The 17,670-nt window shown below is 40.9% G+C and overlaps 2 protein-coding genes across 2 annotated transcripts; both read left to right on the top strand.

Moving 5' to 3' along the window:
• The first annotated feature begins 267 nt into the window (after positions 1 to 267).
• On the top strand, positions 268 to 10,739 carry ppp1r10 (protein phosphatase 1, regulatory subunit 10). Its single transcript, XM_042215389.1, has 18 exons — positions 268 to 757; positions 3,877 to 3,986; positions 4,088 to 4,174; positions 4,623 to 4,758; positions 4,838 to 4,889; positions 4,976 to 5,065; positions 5,145 to 5,270; positions 5,613 to 5,721; positions 5,857 to 5,960; positions 6,056 to 6,183; positions 6,484 to 6,640; positions 6,758 to 6,901; positions 7,010 to 7,256; positions 7,608 to 7,683; positions 7,790 to 7,996; positions 8,133 to 8,262; positions 8,379 to 8,741; positions 8,931 to 10,739. The coding sequence occupies exons 2-18, from the start codon at positions 3,880 to 3,882 to the stop codon at positions 9,089 to 9,091; spliced, it is 2,424 nt and encodes an 807-aa protein (XP_042071323.1). The 5' UTR covers positions 268 to 757; positions 3,877 to 3,879; the 3' UTR covers positions 9,092 to 10,739.
• Positions 10,740 to 14,530: 3,791 nt separating this feature from the next.
• agr2 (anterior gradient 2) lies at positions 14,531 to 16,619 on the top strand. Its single transcript, XM_005950051.2, has 8 exons — positions 14,531 to 14,649; positions 14,969 to 15,093; positions 15,182 to 15,245; positions 15,333 to 15,385; positions 15,563 to 15,639; positions 15,787 to 15,850; positions 16,180 to 16,263; positions 16,376 to 16,619. Exons 2-8 carry the CDS (start codon positions 14,982 to 14,984, stop codon positions 16,423 to 16,425), a joined length of 504 nt encoding a protein of 167 aa, XP_005950113.1. The 5' UTR covers positions 14,531 to 14,649; positions 14,969 to 14,981; the 3' UTR covers positions 16,426 to 16,619.
• Positions 16,620 to 17,670: the final 1,051 nt, after the last annotated feature.

Raw genomic sequence — 17,670 nt, 5'->3', positions numbered from 1 at the left:
AATTTAAATATCTAAGAATCAGTAAAACTGGGGTTTGTCGATAAAATATGTTGATGTAGTTTTGTCTGATTCGAATTATACAAAAATTTAACGCATTAATGGCGATTACGAGGAGTAATTCAAAATTAGATTTCCAACAATGTGAGATGCGCCATATTGCCCTTGATTGGCAAAGAACGACCGTTATCCTCCATTTTGTTTCAACGAAAACGTAAAAAAAACGTTTCCGGTGACGTTAAAAACGTCACGTAGTATAAAAGGTAAATCCCTCCTACACGCGCTTATTCCTGGATTTGGTCAAAGGTAAGTCAAGTCAGAAAAACAGAGGGGCTTATTTTCGACGCATTGTTCAGCTCTTAATGCGAAATTACTGCTGAGTGTATAAAACAAAACATTCAAGGACGTTGATGTTGATGATGGATGGGAATTTTGTAAACAAATGAAATTAAATGTGCGCTTTCTGTGTGTTTTTCAGGTATGAATTTGCTTTCCCGAAGACTGAGCCGTCGAGGACTTTGAACAACTCAAATTCATGTTTTTTCTTCAAGTAATGGACATTTGATTACTATTTTTGCCTCCAGTTTGTTCCTGAAGGAAAGGCTAGCATTTAGCTATCACAGCCCCACCCACAAGAAGTTTTTCAGTTGAAATTAAAACCATGAAGGTTGAAGACATAAAATTATTTAAATAGGATCTATAAGTGCCTTAAAAGCACACTATAATATTCCCGAGACGCTGAGGATCTATATTATCAATAGTAAGTTGATTTTGAAGTTGAATTGAAATTCCTCAAATGAAATTAGTCGTAGACAATAGGCTACCTAGCGGTAGCTGGCTAGCAGGCACCGTATGTTAGCTTGGTTCTTAGCAAATAATTTGAGCATAGACTTGTAGTATGAGCTCACACAGGAACGTGGACGGAAGCAAAATGCTCCGTTTCTTCGTGTGTGAGACGGAATTGAGTAATTATACAAATAAAGATATAACTGGAAAATTCGTAAAATAACCATAAGCAATCTGTTCATAAAGATTGCCGTAGGCACAGAAGGGAACTTTCCAGATCATGAAGCCGGACTTTTTGCCTGCCAGATTTTGTTTTGTAGGGGCTGATCCACGGAACGAACACCCACCGCAATCTATACATAAAGATTGCGTTAGTTTGAGGATTGTGGACATTTTGTGAAGCACTGTATGTGTGTGTGTGTGTATGCGTGTGTGTTTAAATGACGATAATTATAGCACAGGGAGTTCACGAAAAGCCTAAACCAGGTACTCGGCAATCTGAGGATAAAGATTGCAAGATGACCGGCGAACAAACAGGATTGACAAATATGGTGGACTAGTTGCGATTTGCTTTTTGTCCTCGGGACAGCTCCGAGGGCTAGCCGTGTTTTCCTCGGAACTACATTTGGAGTATTTGGCAAACGGCTGTGCAGATCAAGTATAGACTCATACGCCATCGCATTGTCTGACTTTGATACGCATATGGTGCTCGCTGTGTTATTCCATCAGTACTGTCTCCGCTGTGACAGCGATTGTTTGTGAAGGAGCTGGGTTGTCGCCGAAGTGGTTAACAGAGGGAGTGCTCTGATTAGCAGGCAGCCTCCTCCTCCCTCCCCTTCGTCAAGCAGCTGAGAGCAGGAGCAGGCCTGCCCTCTGCTGTGACAGATTTCAGGTTAAGAAGCAGCCTTTTATAGGCTGCTTCAGTTGCCCTTATATAACAGAGGGCGTTTTACACTGTTGCTCGATTTCTTCTGAGGCTTCTTGATTGAATATATTCAATTTGCCGTCTGTTGAGTAACCATGAACGATACAGTGACGATATATTTATTCCAAGCATAGAAAGCCATACATTTGTTTTACATAAGGTATTGGTGATGTGTAGTAACACCACAGTATGTCTATGCAAAACTGCTTCTCCTCCTGAACCAGCAACCAGGGTCATGTATAACCACTGATTGTGTGTATATGTGTAACAATTGTGACATTTACAGGATTTGAGTTATTTGCAGTGTTGTGGAGGTCTGAGACTATTTAAAACTTCTACTACAACAGTTACGCGGGTAAGACCTAACTGATTCCTCACATCATGACATTTCCATAAATTGGCAAAATGTTTCATTACGAAATGCATTGAAAGAAAATAAAGTGCATGCTTATTATAAAGGTCAGTTCGAGCAGTTATATTATGAATCATTTGAGGGTTATTCAGATTAACACAATAATAATCTAAAACACTGGAGCATTCATATGTGCTTGAGTGTTCACTGTTTGTGTTTGGCTCATATTGCACTTTTCAAAGATGAAAAGTAAGTAAACACCCAACACCTTTAAACTTTACAGTCACTTTAATTTGTGACAGCTTCATGTGATGTTTAACAGGTGTTTCCATTTAAAATGTGTTGTTACTACAGAGAGTGCAGTGCCAATGTGCAAAAACTAACCTATAGGTGGCAGTAAGTGGCTAGACTTGTGCCTCCTGGCTGGGATAACTGTCAGTTATCTCATTAAAACAGAATAATCCAGCACAGAGAAACTGACACTATGATCACATGACCACAGGTGAAGATTAACAAACTAATGTCACAGTTTCCAAGCATTTCATTCTTCATACAGTTCTTTTTAATCATATTTTATTTTTTCATTGAATATAATCTTTGTACCATTCACCTTTTCATTAGATGTCATAATTAATTAATGACAGTAGATTTTGTTTGTATAAAGTATTTGTTTGTTTTCTCTTTTTCTTACAAAGTTATATTTTTTGCACAAATGAATATGACTGTGATAGATGTATGTTATTAAAAACAAACACTGATAAGTCATATTCAGCATTACTTAAAAGTATTCTCTTTGGATATTTTGAACTATTTTATATAGCTGTGATACATAAGTGGAAATGTATGATGAAATAAGCATATGAAATCCAAGGTAAATAGATTTTCAATATTCTTTTTTTATTTTAATAGTGAAATATTGAAATAAATAAAAACGATTAATGGCAGGTGTGAAGCTTTGTACATGAACTTTATAAATGTGCATAGTTGTCTGCGTTGCTCCTGCTTCTTTAATTGTAGCTTGAAATGGAATAAACAGGGTTTCCTCGCACACAAAATGAAAGTATTATGGCAATGTGCTGTCCTGCAAGTGAAAGTCCCAGAGAGCAGACCCCCTGTGGTACTGAAGAGCAAGTAGCAGTGACCCGGCCTGGTCACTACTTTACTGCAGTTGGTACTCCAAACACCTCAAGTACAAGACAGCACAGCACATATAACCTTTATGGCTATATGGCTGCAAGAAAATGCTACTGACTGTCTGTACTTGGTGATTTGTGTTTCAGATTGTGTTTCTACACACACACACACACGCATATACACACACATTTAAATGATTTCTTAGATAGTTGGTCATAGAGGCCTCCTTTGGTGCAGTACAGTGGATATAATAGGGCCTTGTTGGCGTATGGTGGCACGTGTGTTCTTGGTGGAATGTCCTTGAACAGGTTGGTGCTGTCATCCTCTGAGCTGCTGTAGGACCGGTTTCAAAGTGGAATCTGAACGTGTTAGTGGTTGTTGGCTGACTCTGCTGTAACTTTGTTGTTCTGACACATTTTAAGGGATCTGATTAATACAGTTGTCAATGTGTGTCCCTGAGAAGCGCGTGTGTGTGGGGTGGGTGGTTGTAGTCTTAGTCAAAAGTCTAAAAGACAGTCTGGTTGGAATTCTGTTGGACGGTGCCCTGTTTTTCTATCTGGCAGACAAATAGCCCACACTTGATGTGATACTTATTACAACAGACAAAACATCTCCATATAACACAAATGTAATACAGCTGTGTGATGTAGATGAGTGTATTTAATATAGTATTGTGTTTTAGGGTATGGCAGGGCGACCAGTAGACCCAAGAGAGATTTTGAAAGGTGTGGAGGCTCTGCTGGGCAAGGATGGAGAGCTCCGCAGTCTGGAAGGAGTCCCAAAAGTGTTTAGGTAAAGAACTGAATTGAAATGTGAATATGCACTCACTGTGAACAACACCTTTAGTTCAGGACTTTAACTCAATGATTTCTAAACACCTTTTCCCAATGCAGCCTGATGAAAGCTTCAACTAAGATGGTCAGTAGATGTATGTACCTGAACATCCTGCTGCAGACGAAATCCCACGATGTTCTTAACAGGTATGCTGGAAATCACATCCTGTGGTCACGTTTCTATTCTGTTACTCTCATTCACCGGACTTGATAAAAGCATGACAGCTGTTAACTTTCAGTTCAAGTCACACTTTTTTTTTTGACTTCTTATATTTTTCATCCAAACACATCCAAGCACCCTGCCCCGAGGCGCCACCACGCTGTCAATGTTTGCATATGTACTGTGTCAGCATACACATCCCTGTTTGTAGCATGAATAGAGCTGTGTGAAGTTGTTTTAGTACTTTCTGGAGTGTAGGTTTAAAATTGGGGTGGGAGGTTTATAGAACAATTGTGTGTTTGTGTAATTTACCCAACTGTTGTTTTAAATTATTTGTCCCAGTAAAATAGTGTTGGGACAAAACCTGCTGGTTATTCAATTTCTGTCTATCCTTGCATGCCTTCTCTATAATTTGTTGTTCGCTCTTTCACTTAGGTTTATCAGAGTTGGTGGCTACAAGCTGCTTAATGCCTGGCTCACCTACTCCAAAACCACCAACAACTCTCCTCTACTTCAACTTATCCTGCTAACACTGCAGAAGTTGCCCCTTAAAGTCGATCACCTAAAACAGGTATTTTTTTTATTGTTGTGTTTATAGTTGCAATCTATAGAGAAACAATAACATCTAACCTGCTTTTAATCTGTCCCAGAACAATACTGCCAAGTTGGTGAAGCAGCTGAGCAAGAGTGCGGAGACTGAGGGTGAGTTAGTTTTACATTAGAAATGAAACCTCTTAAATATAGGCAGCAGTGTATTTTCAATTTATTGTGTTGTCTTTTGTTTGTAGAATTGAGGAAATTGGCTGCTGTGCTTGTGGATGGCTGGATGGCTACAATCCGCTCCCAAAGTGTCTCAGGCAGTACCACCTCTCCTGCAGGTACAGATCTACTTTTCTTTTTAGCATCAAAGTATCCTGTAGGCATCAGATTTAAAGACTTTCTATATGTCTTTTATAGATAAGAAAAAGAAGAAAGAGGAGACTAAGGTGCCTGTGCGTGACTTGAAGGAAAAAGGTGGAGATGAGGAGAAGAAGGACAAACCCAAAGCTCATGCACCCAGCCACACTAAGATTCGCTCCATAGGTAAAGGTGGAGAGCTGTTTGGCTCTTTCTCCAATAGTGTGTCTTGTCTGTCTCTTCGTCTTTCTTTGCCTCCCTCTGCTTTTGTCGTTTCCCTCACCAACTTTGCCCCTCCTTGAGCCTGGCTCGCCTAAGGGAAACTTCCTGTTAAAAGGGAGTTTATTCTTACCACCGTTGCCAAATGATTGCTCATAAATGTCTGTGTTATTGTTGGGGTTCTTTCTAAAACTGGGTTTCCTTACAATATAAAGCACCTTAAGGGGACTGTTGTTCTGAAGTTGTAGTAAATAAATAAAATGGAATTGTTTAAGTTCTTTGTGAGCATCAGTGTTTTATGTTACTTAGGACTGGAAATCGGAGACCCTCCCAACCCAGCCCCTCCTAAGAAGACGCCAGCTGCCCCACAGCTGGGTAGCAAGTACAACATCAAGCCTCCAGTCCTCAAACGACACAGGTATTGCACCTCCACAACAGCCTGTTCTGTGAGCAAAGCATCATAGTCTTGTAGCTTTCTCACTGGTGCCCTCAGGTGGTACTAACACTGCAGTACTGACATTTTTCTTCTTGTGTTCATTTTTTTCATCTACAGCTCTGGCTCAGGAGATGCTCCACCTCAGGAGAAAAAGTATAAACCTCTAAATACACCCTCCAATTCCGCCAAGGAGATCAAAGTCAAAATCATTCCCGCACAACGTGAGTTCACATATACCCACTGAAGAACCTTTGCTCTTAAATACAAGGACATGATGGTGACGTATCAGTAATCTTGTTTTCTTTTCTTCCTGCAGCAATGGAGTGCACTGGCTTCCTAGATGCTCTGAACTCTGCCCCAGTTCCCGGGATCAAGATCAAGAAAAAGAAACCCAGTGCTAACGCTACAGCTAGTACCAAGGTGGTCTCCCCCACAACTAACAAGGTAGTGATGGATCTCAGGACAGTCTGACCTCAGATTTTATTCAAGATTTTGTTTCCTTGTTGTTGTTGTTCTTAATTAATTTAGTAATTTTGTCATTTTTAAAATTATTGTTGTGTTTTATGTAAATGTCCCCAGAATTAGTCTGTTTTTGCTTGACAGAAAATTATAGACATTGTTTTGCTGTATTTCTGTTAATTTGTATAGAATTCTTTAGTCTGTTGTTGTGTGAGACACAGAAACTGCACAGAATCGTTGGTTTTTCTCACCAGATACTCACCACTGTTGCCTTGTCTCCTTTAGGCAAGCCCATTCGACAGCAAACCTGTATATTCTGCATCTTCTACAAAACCAGCATCTCCAGAAAGTGCTGCTTCCAGCACTCCTGCAGATGAAAACCAGGAACCTGAGCAGCCTGGGACCCCTGTTCCCTCTGAGGACCCAGAGCCCTCTGACAATGGTTAGTTCTTGAAGATGATGATGAGGATTTGTAATGAGCACATGTTGCCTCCAGGGTGTTTTCTTATTTTGTTGGAAACGAGCATAAAATGTTTTCCTTGTTGGGTCTTGTTTACAGGCGAGAAACCAAATGCACTGGCAGAGCCACGTGGAGAAGAAGAAAGCTTGACCAAGAAAGGCAAGAAGAAGAAGACGGTTCACTGGGCTGAAGAGGAGCAGCTCAAACACTATTTTTACTTTGATCTGGACGAGACAGAAAGAGGTAAAGCTGGAGGGTTCAAATACCAAAGTGTTTGAGTTGACTTTTTACAGTTGGTCTGTAAATCATCAAAAAACAACAACTATTAATGCTATTATACTTAATTCACAGTCAATGTCAACAAAATTAAGGACTTCGGTGAGGCAGCAAAACGAGAGCTAATGATGGACCGGCAGACATTTGAAATGGCTCGTCGGCTTTCCCATGATACCATGGAAGAAAGAGTCCCCTGGACACCCCCAAGACCCCTGACGCTGGCTGGCAGTCTTGTTACTTCAGGTGCAAACAGCACAGAGAAACTCACCCAAAGAGACCGTGAAATGGGCATCCTGCAAGAGATCTTTCTCAGCAAAGAGAGGTAGGGCATATGTATCCGTGGTGGTTAGTAAGTGCATTTTTCCAGGATCAAGCTGTGCACTACAAAATGTAGAAGAAGACATTTCAACAGTATGTGTGCTGCTATGCCCTCAGTTGTGTGCCTGAGATTACAATTTCAAGCATCATTTACATACATTTCTTCATATTAGTAGCTTTGGTCTTGCTTGGTATGGGCATCCGCCATTGTTGTGGTCTGAGAGAAAATGAGGAAAAGCCACTTTAGGTCACTCTAAGAAACGAGTCTTACCATGTTCATACCAAAAAGTTAAATTGTCCTGTTATTAAAACCAGAATTTGGTGTTTACAGTTTTCTTTCCTTTCTCATCATCAGTGTGCCTGACAGTCCACACGAACCAGATCCAGAGCCGTATGAACCCATGCCCCCCCGTCTCATCCCACTCGATGAGGTTGGCTCACTAAACACACACTCTCTACAATTCTATTTCTTGTCATTTACATATTCTACATGTGTACTACCAGCCTACTAAGCTCTCAGTCTGATTTCCAATCCAGGACTCGTCAATGCAGGATGACGGCTACGTAGAACCTATGGACACGATGTCACAACCAGGCTCTGGCGAGAGCGCCAAGCTGCCGCCTGTCTTGGCCAATCTCATTGGTAACCTGAACAACAGTTCCCGCAGCCCACCAGCCTCCAACATTGTCAGCAGCACTGTGCCTCCCTCTGTCAATATACAGGAGCTGCTGACATCCATAATGGTAAATACAGGACAATCATCACAAAGTAGCATCTTTTCTAATTATGGAAGTTTTTGTAAAATATCTCTGCACTTGGTTTAAGTTTTCTTTCTGTTGTTACTGGCCAGTGTAACTAATGACAACTGTCTATCATCAGGGGCCCTCTGGTAACCAGTCTACTGAAGAGTTGATAAAGCAACCAGACTTCTCAGATAAAATTAAACAGCTGCTGGGCTCCCTCCAGCAGACTCAGAATCAGAACCAGAACCAGAGTGGACCTCCACCAGGTGAATTAACTGAGTTCATTTTCATCTTTAACTGTTAAATTAAATTGTTATATTAAATATGTTACCGTAGGGTCGTGTCCGTGTGTTTCTTACTTCTTCTTTTTCTTCCTCTGCAGTCAACCAGGGTCTGCTGGGACATGGTCCAGGCATGAACAGCATGAACACCATGCACATGCAGATGCCCATGAATGGTGGCTACCCGCCCAACAGTTCACCCGGTGGTCCTCGGTTTAACCACCCCCCGCCCCCTCACAACCACGGACCACCTTTCAGTGGCGGTGGAGGCCCACGCATGATGGGACCACCGCCAGGTCAGGGGAGAGGAGACGGCAACTACTGGGGAGATGACTCGATGAGAGGAGGGCCCCACAGAGGGGGGCACTTTCACAGAGGAGGCCGTGGTCGGGGAGGAGGAGACCCAGGATTTAGAGGCAGAGGGCGAGGAGGTCCCAGAGGAGGAGGACACAACAATATGAATGGTACCTTATTTTCAAGTCTTATTTTAAATGTGTTTGCAAAGTTTGCAGACTGTGCAGAAGCATTTAGAGTATGTTTCACTCAAATGTACTGAATACAAGTGTCATATAATAGTAACCAATTTGCTGCTCTCACCTTCTTTGTTTCACATACTTCACCCTTAAATCTATAATGCTGTTTTCTCCTGGCAGACATGTCCAAGAGGCCTGTTTGTCGTCACTTCATGATGAAAGGAAGCTGCAGGTATGAGGGCAGCTGTGCTTTCTACCACCCTGGTGTTAATGGACCACCACTGCCCCCCAAATACCCCGCTAACAACCAACATAATCAGCACCCACAGCATGGCCACTAGGTGATGTTGCCATCAGCCCGGGAATAACTGAAAGACACTAGAGTAGCCGTTAACGGCGATCCAATTAATGCAGACGTCTGTCTTTAGACAATTATGGAAAGACCAGGATGATCTGTCCTGAACAGTAAGCTTGCTGCTGGTAACTGAAGAGTCTGTGACAGAACAAGAAGAGAGAAGACAAGAGATTGTAAATGAATGACTGGAAGGCTGTGAGATGATCACTGATGTGACTTTGTTTTTATCGTGTTCATTTTTAACAGTGAGATTGGGCTACCATGTGTCCCCACTACATCTGAATTGCTGCAGCTTGGCGCCTGTCTGCTTTGTCACTTTCCAAATCATTAACAGAGTTGGCCAAATGAAAACGTCCAACTCAGCACACCACTTCGTTTCCTCCTTATAGTGTTGCTCTCTAGTTTTGTTGCACCATCAGTAAGATTTGTACAGAAGAATTGGAAATGTTTTCCCTTCCTGCATGAGACAAAACTTTAGAAAAACCAGCTGAACTTCATCTATGATTTTTGAAAACTGGGCCTGTAAAGAAACATAACACTTAAACCGCCTGAGTTTGCCTACCCCTGAGAAAACTGCTGCTATGAACTCTGCTGATCTGAGTAGATCCTTTGCTTTGCTTTTGCTTTTCTCCAACAGCAGTGTGTCATATGTAAGCGCGTGGTGGGGCAATCACAACATGCTATGCTATTGTCAGAAGAGCCGCTGCCTGTCACCTCTGTACTCGTCTAAATCCAGGAGGGGTTTGTGTCGTCAGTGTTAAAGATGGGAACGATGAGTCCCTCTGTGGGTCGCCTATATTATGTGTTTTCTGTGAAAACAGTCATTTGTGTCTCTTGTGGGACTGTAAGAGGTTTTTTTGTTTGTTTTTGTTTTTTAACTTTTCACCCTCTACATTTTTTTTATATAAATTTGACCGTGTGCTCCATGATTTTTTTTTTTGGGTTTGGTGGCAATTTTTTTTTTCCGTGAAGGTATGAACTGTATGAATAAATTCATACACATTCATTTTCAGTTGAATTCTTTTGTACACAGTGTATTAAATAAATGTTTAAATACTGAGCAAGTGTTGCTGTGTTTTCCCTTGAAGTGTGACTGATGTGAGCAACAAGCAGTTTGAGTGAAATGTGCGTCTGTACTGCACAGAATGATGAACAACACCTTGGGAATATTTGTCAGTTCAGGTGTTTCATTTTAAATCAGGAAAACACATCCTGTTCAGGCAGGTCTATCCTCTGTGCGTGTGGAGACAGCTGACGTCAGATCCGTGTTATCAGGGCAGGGCTGAGTGCATCTGGTGAGTGAAGTGTTACGAGGAGTGGCCTTTAACCCTGCCCTTTAGTGCAAATATTGACCGTGGTGTATAGACCACACAAAGATAGAAACTCAGGAGTGAAAGGCAATAGAGGGAGCTGAAGTAAGGACACCTCATCACTAAGCTGCTTCCACATCCTGTTGCAAGAAACACAGAAACATTTATTTAGTGCTGTGTCGAGGAACAGAAGATTTCAACAGGAAATTGCAGTCAGGGTAAAAGCAAAGAAGAACACTAAATGAATGACGACCTCTCATGCAAGTGGAGTGTCACATAAAACAAAGCTGCAAAGCAGTAAAGGTGAATCAAAAGCTGAGTGACACTAAATCATAAGAGCGATGCTTTTGAGGACAGCTTTAGCTGATAATCCTAGAAAACATGTTTGAGACAAAACGCAGGGAAACGAGGTCACAGTTCTCAGAAATGTACAACTTATAAATGAGTATGTGGCAGCTATCATAATTAAAGACAGTTGGTGAATTTGGATTTGCATTAGTGTTTATTTTCTAAACACTAATGCAATGTTGCCCTTTCTGAAGTATCTACAGATCTGTATGTTGGGTCTATATTTGGAAATGTGGTCTGTGGGCTCTACTTCCCTTCTTTCACTAAACTCACTTCCATGTATACTTTAATCAAGCCCTCTTTTTGTGTTATGTGACCAGGGTGGCCGTGGCTACAATGTAGCTGCCATCACCAGTGTGTGAATGTGTGGATGACTGGATGTGTAAAGGCCATTTACCCTGCTTACCTGTGCCTGAGGTCCTTGACCTGTTTTTAACTTGCCACCAACCTCACCCAGCTCCAACTCTACTCTGCCTCCAGCATCCTCACTTTTCTCACCCTTTCAACAACTGGTTCTCTTCACCACCCTGTGCAGAGCCCATGTGGCTTAGTTCAGGCCATCTGCCTTGTCAAAGCACTTTCTACACCATGTGTCATTTACAGATTTTCTTTTCTGTGCTTTCTGTCTAACCTTCATACTCTGATGGATGCACCAGAGAACAACTTGGGGTTAGTATCATGCCTGTATTTGGCATGCAGACTGGAGCAGCCAGGGATCAAGCCGCCAACCTTCTGATCAGTAGATGATCTGAACTACCACCAGAGGCTGAGAACATAAGCTTGTTTGCTTCTGGATTGGGTGTCACAGGTCACATCAGTGAAGCCAAAGCATAGCTGAAGTTGATATTCCTTTTGTAATTTCATCCCTGTTTTGCAATATTACTTTCCCATCACTACATACAACTCCAACAGTTTACGCTGTACTTACTTTGCAGCCACAGCAAGATTATTATGAACCAACCAATGGATTATTCATTTAACTGCATGCCTTAACATTGTATGATTTAGCTGATCATTGCTATGATAATATACAAAGCGCAAGATAATCTCTCCCCAAAATGTATTCAGAGGTTGTTTGAAATTCAATAGACATAAGAAAAGGTGAGTTCAAAAAGAAGGGGTCAGATATTTAAAAAAGAGGGAATCTTCTAAACGAGGGAAACATCTGGAATAGTGACGACAATGTATGTAAAAGTTAAAAAATGATTGTCAATTTTTGAGGCAAATCAATACAAAATGGAGGTATTTTCGCATATATTTCAGTTCTTCTCTCTATTTAATATTTATTCTTAATTAACAATTTTCTTTGGTCTTTGTTTTAGTGCAATCTCGTTAGATTGTTATTGTATGTTCAAAGGATAGTCGTTTGGACCTTTTCAGTCACTGATATGTGTTTTATCCCCTTTTAATTCAGTTCTTTGTTTTTCTTGTTGTCATTTTCAAAAACAAAATAAACAAAAAACAAGAAAATGTTAAAAATGACCAAAAGGAAAAAAAAACAAACTGTAGAAGACGTGGACAGAGAAATCAAATGGATAAAACCAGAACAAAGGTTTGAGTAGCCACCAAGGCCTTAAAATATCTGGCGTTTAATATGTGGAAGGAATTTATATGTCTTCAGTATTTGTGTTGGGATCTAAGATGTGGAATTCTAACATTGTAGGTTATTTAACCTACAATATAAAAGCCCCATGAGGTGACTGCTGTCAGTACTATATTAATAAAAATGAATTGAATTTTATGAACTGAATATGTGGAATGTATTCTGTGGAAATAGGCCCTGTTCACTTCTGGCATTACATCTGTCTTTGGTGAGTTGATGCAACTGGAAAGCTCTAAACTAGCATCCATTTCAATACAACAGATATGATGATATGTTCATGGTTTAAATGGGAAACTGAGGATCTGGAGTTTTTAGAAGATACTATGGCAAAAAGGCCATGATGATGATTATGAGGTTCAACTGGTCACTGGTCTTTCTCACATTGCTGGTTCAGGTCATGGACCTGAGGCACAGGGAAACAAGGAGTTACGGAAAAAGGTCGAATAACACGAAGACCCTCAGAGTGGCCAGAATGAGCCATTGTGTTAGTTCAATGGGTGAACTGGACAATGGAACTGGAGAGCTAAGCTGAGACAGATGCTGCAGGTCACAGTTAGCTGATGAGTCTCAGGTGAACGGGTGAGTTGGCTGAAGGAGCAGAAAAGGAGCACCACACCCAGACAGAAGAACACACACAACAAATACTGACACAAAGTGCACCAGCAACAAGAGACACCAGGGAAAACAGGGAAAACGTCAATTTCCTCTTCTTAATCACACCAAAAGTTGATGTACGTTACTAATAAAATCTGTTTGGTCAGTTCCTGCGTCATCTGTTGTTTTACCCCATTACAAAACAAATAAATAACTAAGTGTGTACGTGTACATGTTATCGTGCAATGATTACAATTGTCAGTGCAGCGGGTCAGGGGGTCCTGATTGAATAAAGAGCACATCCTGGTAGAGGAGGATCTTCACAAACCTGGAAACCCGTGAACTGTGTCTATTAATGACTTATGAATGTCATTAGCTTAGATAGAAACCGTTTGTTTTCAGCTACACAAAAGCTGCTTGGATAAAAAGTTCCTGTGAGTGGAAAAGTTTTAGTATTCAGTATTTTGACAAAAAACCAAATATGTCTGTTACTGGAATATACAAATGCAAATTCAAATGTTCTCATATTATCTCATATCATATTATGATATGTTAGTGCCCATAAAGAAAAATGTTGCTCAACTCAAATGATTGTATTACTCTACTTCCTGGAACTGAGCAGAGGAGAGCAAGTGTGTGTGGACTGTTAGAAACTGCAGGCAGATCTGTGGTGAAAGGGCTGATTCAATCAGAGAGGTAGAATGGCTGGAGCCTGAACAAAGCTGCTATTGACAGCAGCTAGGTGACCATGAGACCCCCGCTGCAGTGCACAGGCGACGGCTGAGATGCTCTGAGATAAAAACCAGGCAGGATACAAACCTCTGTGCATCGTGAATTAGTTCTCGTCTGCTAACAAGTCCTAGTTTTCAAAAACTAAAGGCTCAGGTCATCATTTTGTTCATGCAAAGCATCATTCATGCTCTGCATGACTATAACAGCAGTGTACTTTGCAGCAAAGAGGATATCAAGTTGCTGCTTTGTGCTCTGAACCAATCACATGCAGACCAATCATCATTCAGTCTCTGATCGCTTTCCTACGTTTAATGCTGACTTGGCCATGGATCGAAGCCAAACAGCCCAACTCATCCTGATCACACCTGTGCAAAATGTGCATCAAACTAATTATTGCTGTAGTAGCCAAAGGAAACACTCAATTCAGTTTTTATTTAAATGCACCAAATTACGCCTTTATATTGTAAGGTAAAGACCCCACAACGATAACACAAACCGTGATTTGACAATAACTGAATACCTATATCGTCTAGAAAATTCAGATATTGCTTACTGACAAATATGGCTACATGAATATCTTTTTAAATCTTAATTTGTAAATAGTTTCTCTTATTCCTTTCCAAATTATGATTTAATATTATTTAAAAAGGTGCTGCTCCATCAAGTTCTCTTCTGGTTGACAAGGGTGTGTTGAGTCCCAACATAAAATGTTTAAATCATGATCTTACAACAGGATGTCTTTGTTCATACACACGGAAAATGCAAATTATCCACTTTCACTATGCAGTTGGTTGGCAAACAAACTTTTGCGTCACTCTGGCATTCCTGCACAGAGAAGTGGGGGAGGGAAGAAGGTGGGCTCTCAGCCAACAGGTACTTAAATACAGGACAGGTGAAGCTAGAGACAGTGCAAGTCCACGATCTGCCCACATTTTCTACCTGACTATTCGGGAACAGGTAAGCTAAAGAACTTGTCGCCATAGCTTTGTACCTTTTTGTGTGTGAATACTCTACTATGTGAAATAATTGCATGTCATAGCTAAAACTTTACGGAGGAATGTTCATTACAGGAAAAGAAAAAGCACAAAAGTATCTGGATTTCTGTTAAAATAGACTTCTCTATAAAAGTGTCTCTTCAGTTTCGCTTCCCTTTCTGTTACTGCAAGTTTTAACAGCTCATGTGCTGATCGAAGTGTGAATGCAGTTACTTTAGCAAACAGGCTGATGCTTCTAAAACTGGTATGCATTTCTAGCTGGTTTGTGTTTGCTGTTTCAGGAAAACTCTAAAGATGGTTAAATCAGCGCTGTCTGTGCTCTTGGTCCTGGTAGCCATTTCCTCTACCTTTGCTGCAAAATATATCCCCAAGAGTGGGAAGAGGGTCCCACAGACTCTGTCCAGAGGTATTTGAGTCATTTCATTCACGCATCAAGCCCAGTATTACTGAGGTAAAGGACGCACTTATCTCTAATGGTGTCTTTGTCTGTGCAGGATGGGGCGATCAGCTGATATGGGCTCAGACTTATGAGGAGGGTCTTTACTGGTCCAGGTCAAAGTAAGACATAGTTTCAAAATAAAAGTCCAAACTTTGACTTAACTCTAAAATTTGCTGAAGCTTATGATGGGCTGGTTGGTATTTTAGGAACAAGCCCCTGTTGGTCATCTTTCACCTTGAAGACTGCCCACACAGCCAGGGTGAGTAGCTGCTAGTGTTTCACTTATTAAGTTACTCACTGTGTTTGTTCGAGCGAGAAGTCTGTTCTGTTTGAAGACTGAGTGTGTGTTTGTTCATATGTGATGTCACCTTGGTCATCCTGGTGCTCTTCTCTACGCACCCGAGTTATAAAACTTAAAGTCAATTTTCTCCCACAGCGCTGAAGAAAGTCATCTCCGAGGATAACGAGGTCCAAAAAATCCTTGATGAGGACTTCATCGTCCTTAATCTGGTGGTAGGTTATAACACCTGACAAAATGAAGTATTTTAAAGTCTTTCAGTCTCTATTACATTTTCTTAACATTATTACATTTTGTGGTTCAGCACTGGCGCGTAGGTTTACGGTGCCTGTAAAAAAACGGTTCTTTTGCTTCTCCTACAGTATGAAACCACAGACAAACATCTGTCCCCTGATGGCCAGTATGTTCCCAGGCTCCTTTTTGTTGGTAAGAGCTTGAGATTAGGACATATCCTTTATATAGACTGGTAACTACTATTACATCTATCAGTGTGTTTTATTGCACTGAATCCTTTTAATGTTTCTCAAGGAAATGACATTAACTATAATTAGCTGTATTGTATATCAGTTACAACCATGTCTCCAAAATATTGGTGCTGTGGAAAATCCTCGCCCATCCTAACCTGTTGTGTAAATGAATATACTTCAGAGACAACAAATTAAAAATCTGATATTTTATAGTGAAATGTTATGAAATTATAGTTTGATGCACACAACTGGCGTTTTTTCACTTACCCAGCACCAATTTCTCCACAGACCCCTCAATGACAGTGAGGGCTGACATCACTGGTCGCTACGCCAACCGCATGTATGCCTATGAACCAAGTGACATCAAACTCTGTAAGTGCTGCAGCCCATACTTGCTGTGACGCGTACTTGTATCACGATGCAGTTTTTGTCTGCTTGCATCCATTTACACTGTGTAATTAAACATTTCCTGTCTCTTCCTCAGTGGTTGGCAACATGCAGAAAGCTAAGAAGCTTCTGAAGTCTGAGCTGTGAGCACCAGGAAGACACACTGATGCTGATCCACAGCTGCTTTCTCCACAGTTTACATATGAGAAACAACGCACTGGAAAAATTCTTCTTTTCACCTTCACTTGAAATGTTTTCTCCCTGAATTCCTTCCTAATGCTTGTTATTATTACTGTACGACAGGAATATTGAGTAAATAAATGAAGCTGTTCTCACTGACAGATACGCTGCCTTCTTATTTGCCAGACTGTGTGGAATCAAATCTTTATGTTTAATCCATGATAATAATCATACTAACAACAAAATAATGAAATGACTGTTAACTTCAGTGCCTGCATCAGGTCTCCACTCATCCAGCTGTCAAATGTTTAACTTTTAAAGGCTGTGTGGGAGGGCTAGAAAAAAGCAGTTTTTACTGCATTCGGCCTGTATTGACCATAATGACCACTTTGTTATATGTATCTATCTCAAAAGGTGTTTATTTGTGCGGTCATTTTTCTCTTACACCACTATAGGAGGTTTTTTAAAATGTGATGGAAGTGCAGACTTTCACCTTTAATTATAGTAGATCAATAAAAGCGTGGCATTAAAAGTTTAATAGTTACAGACATTTTTGCCCACAATTTTCCCAGCATTTAGTTTGCACACTAACCAGAGTTTAGCGTGTTCAAGTTTATGACAGTGCAATCAGAAAAACACAAAATACAAATATGTACTTCTAGAGACGTGTCAGGAGACAGACTCTTGTCTCTGAAAAGAACACGCAAAGTTCACTTATGAACAACTGATAAGATTGTTGAATCAGACCAAAGTGGTAATATCTGACCATAACACCCAGCACAGAGGCAGCCGTGGCCAAGGAGGCAGAGCACGTCTGCTAACCACAAGCTTGGTAGTATAAACCCCGCCTCCTCCAACCTGCATATCAAACTTTCCTCTGGCAGGATACTGAAGCTAAATGCATCAGTTGGAGTCTGTGAGTGTTAGGTTAAGCACTTGTGAACTGGAAAGTGCTGGTACTTTCAATCAGTGGATTTGGGGTCAGTTAATGTTTCTGTCACAACTCTGATTCAGTGATGTGCTGGTGACAATCAGCATGCAGAGACTGGCATGATTGGCCTACTCTGTTTGATAACAAGAAATAATCATATAATGACGCCTGATCTGCAATCTGTCAGCACGATGTCTGTCAGTCAGACAGTTTCAGGTAAGGAATCGACTCAAGAAGACTGTGTATTCAGTAAAGTTGAATTCTGGGTGGGCGGGTCCACA

Source organism: Haplochromis burtoni, unplaced genomic scaffold (assembly GCF_018398535.1).
Source record: "Haplochromis burtoni strain Fernald_Lab_line unplaced genomic scaffold, NCSU_Asbu1 Contig_711, whole genome shotgun sequence".
Classification (NCBI taxonomy): Eukaryota; Metazoa; Chordata; class Actinopteri; order Cichliformes; family Cichlidae; genus Haplochromis; species Haplochromis burtoni.
The sequence above is the reverse complement of the archived record's forward strand: the minus strand, read 5'-3'. Positions and strand labels throughout refer to the sequence as shown.

What these genes read in the sequence shown, in the direction of transcription:
- ppp1r10 (XM_042215389.1), top strand. Translation starts at nt 3,880, where the DNA reads ATGGCAGGGCGACCAGTAGACCCAAGAGAGATTTTGAAAGGTGTGGAG. An exon ending in TCCCACGATGTTCTTAACAG is followed by an intron (nt 4,175 to 4,622) that starts GTATGCTGGAAA and finishes TCTTTCACTTAG; the next exon opens with GTTTATCAGAGTTGGTGGCT. An exon ending in CCAGTCCTCAAACGACACAG is followed by an intron (nt 5,722 to 5,856) that starts GTATTGCACCTC and finishes TTTCATCTACAG; the next exon opens with CTCTGGCTCAGGAGATGCTC.
- agr2 (XM_005950051.2), top strand. Translation starts at nt 14,982, where the DNA reads ATGGTTAAATCAGCGCTGTCTGTGCTCTTGGTCCTGGTAGCCATTTCC. An exon ending in TCATCGTCCTTAATCTGGTG is followed by an intron (nt 15,640 to 15,786) that starts GTAGGTTATAAC and finishes CTTCTCCTACAG; the next exon opens with TATGAAACCACAGACAAACA. An exon ending in ACCAAGTGACATCAAACTCT is followed by an intron (nt 16,264 to 16,375) that starts GTAAGTGCTGCA and finishes TCTCTTCCTCAG; the next exon opens with TGGTTGGCAACATGCAGAAA.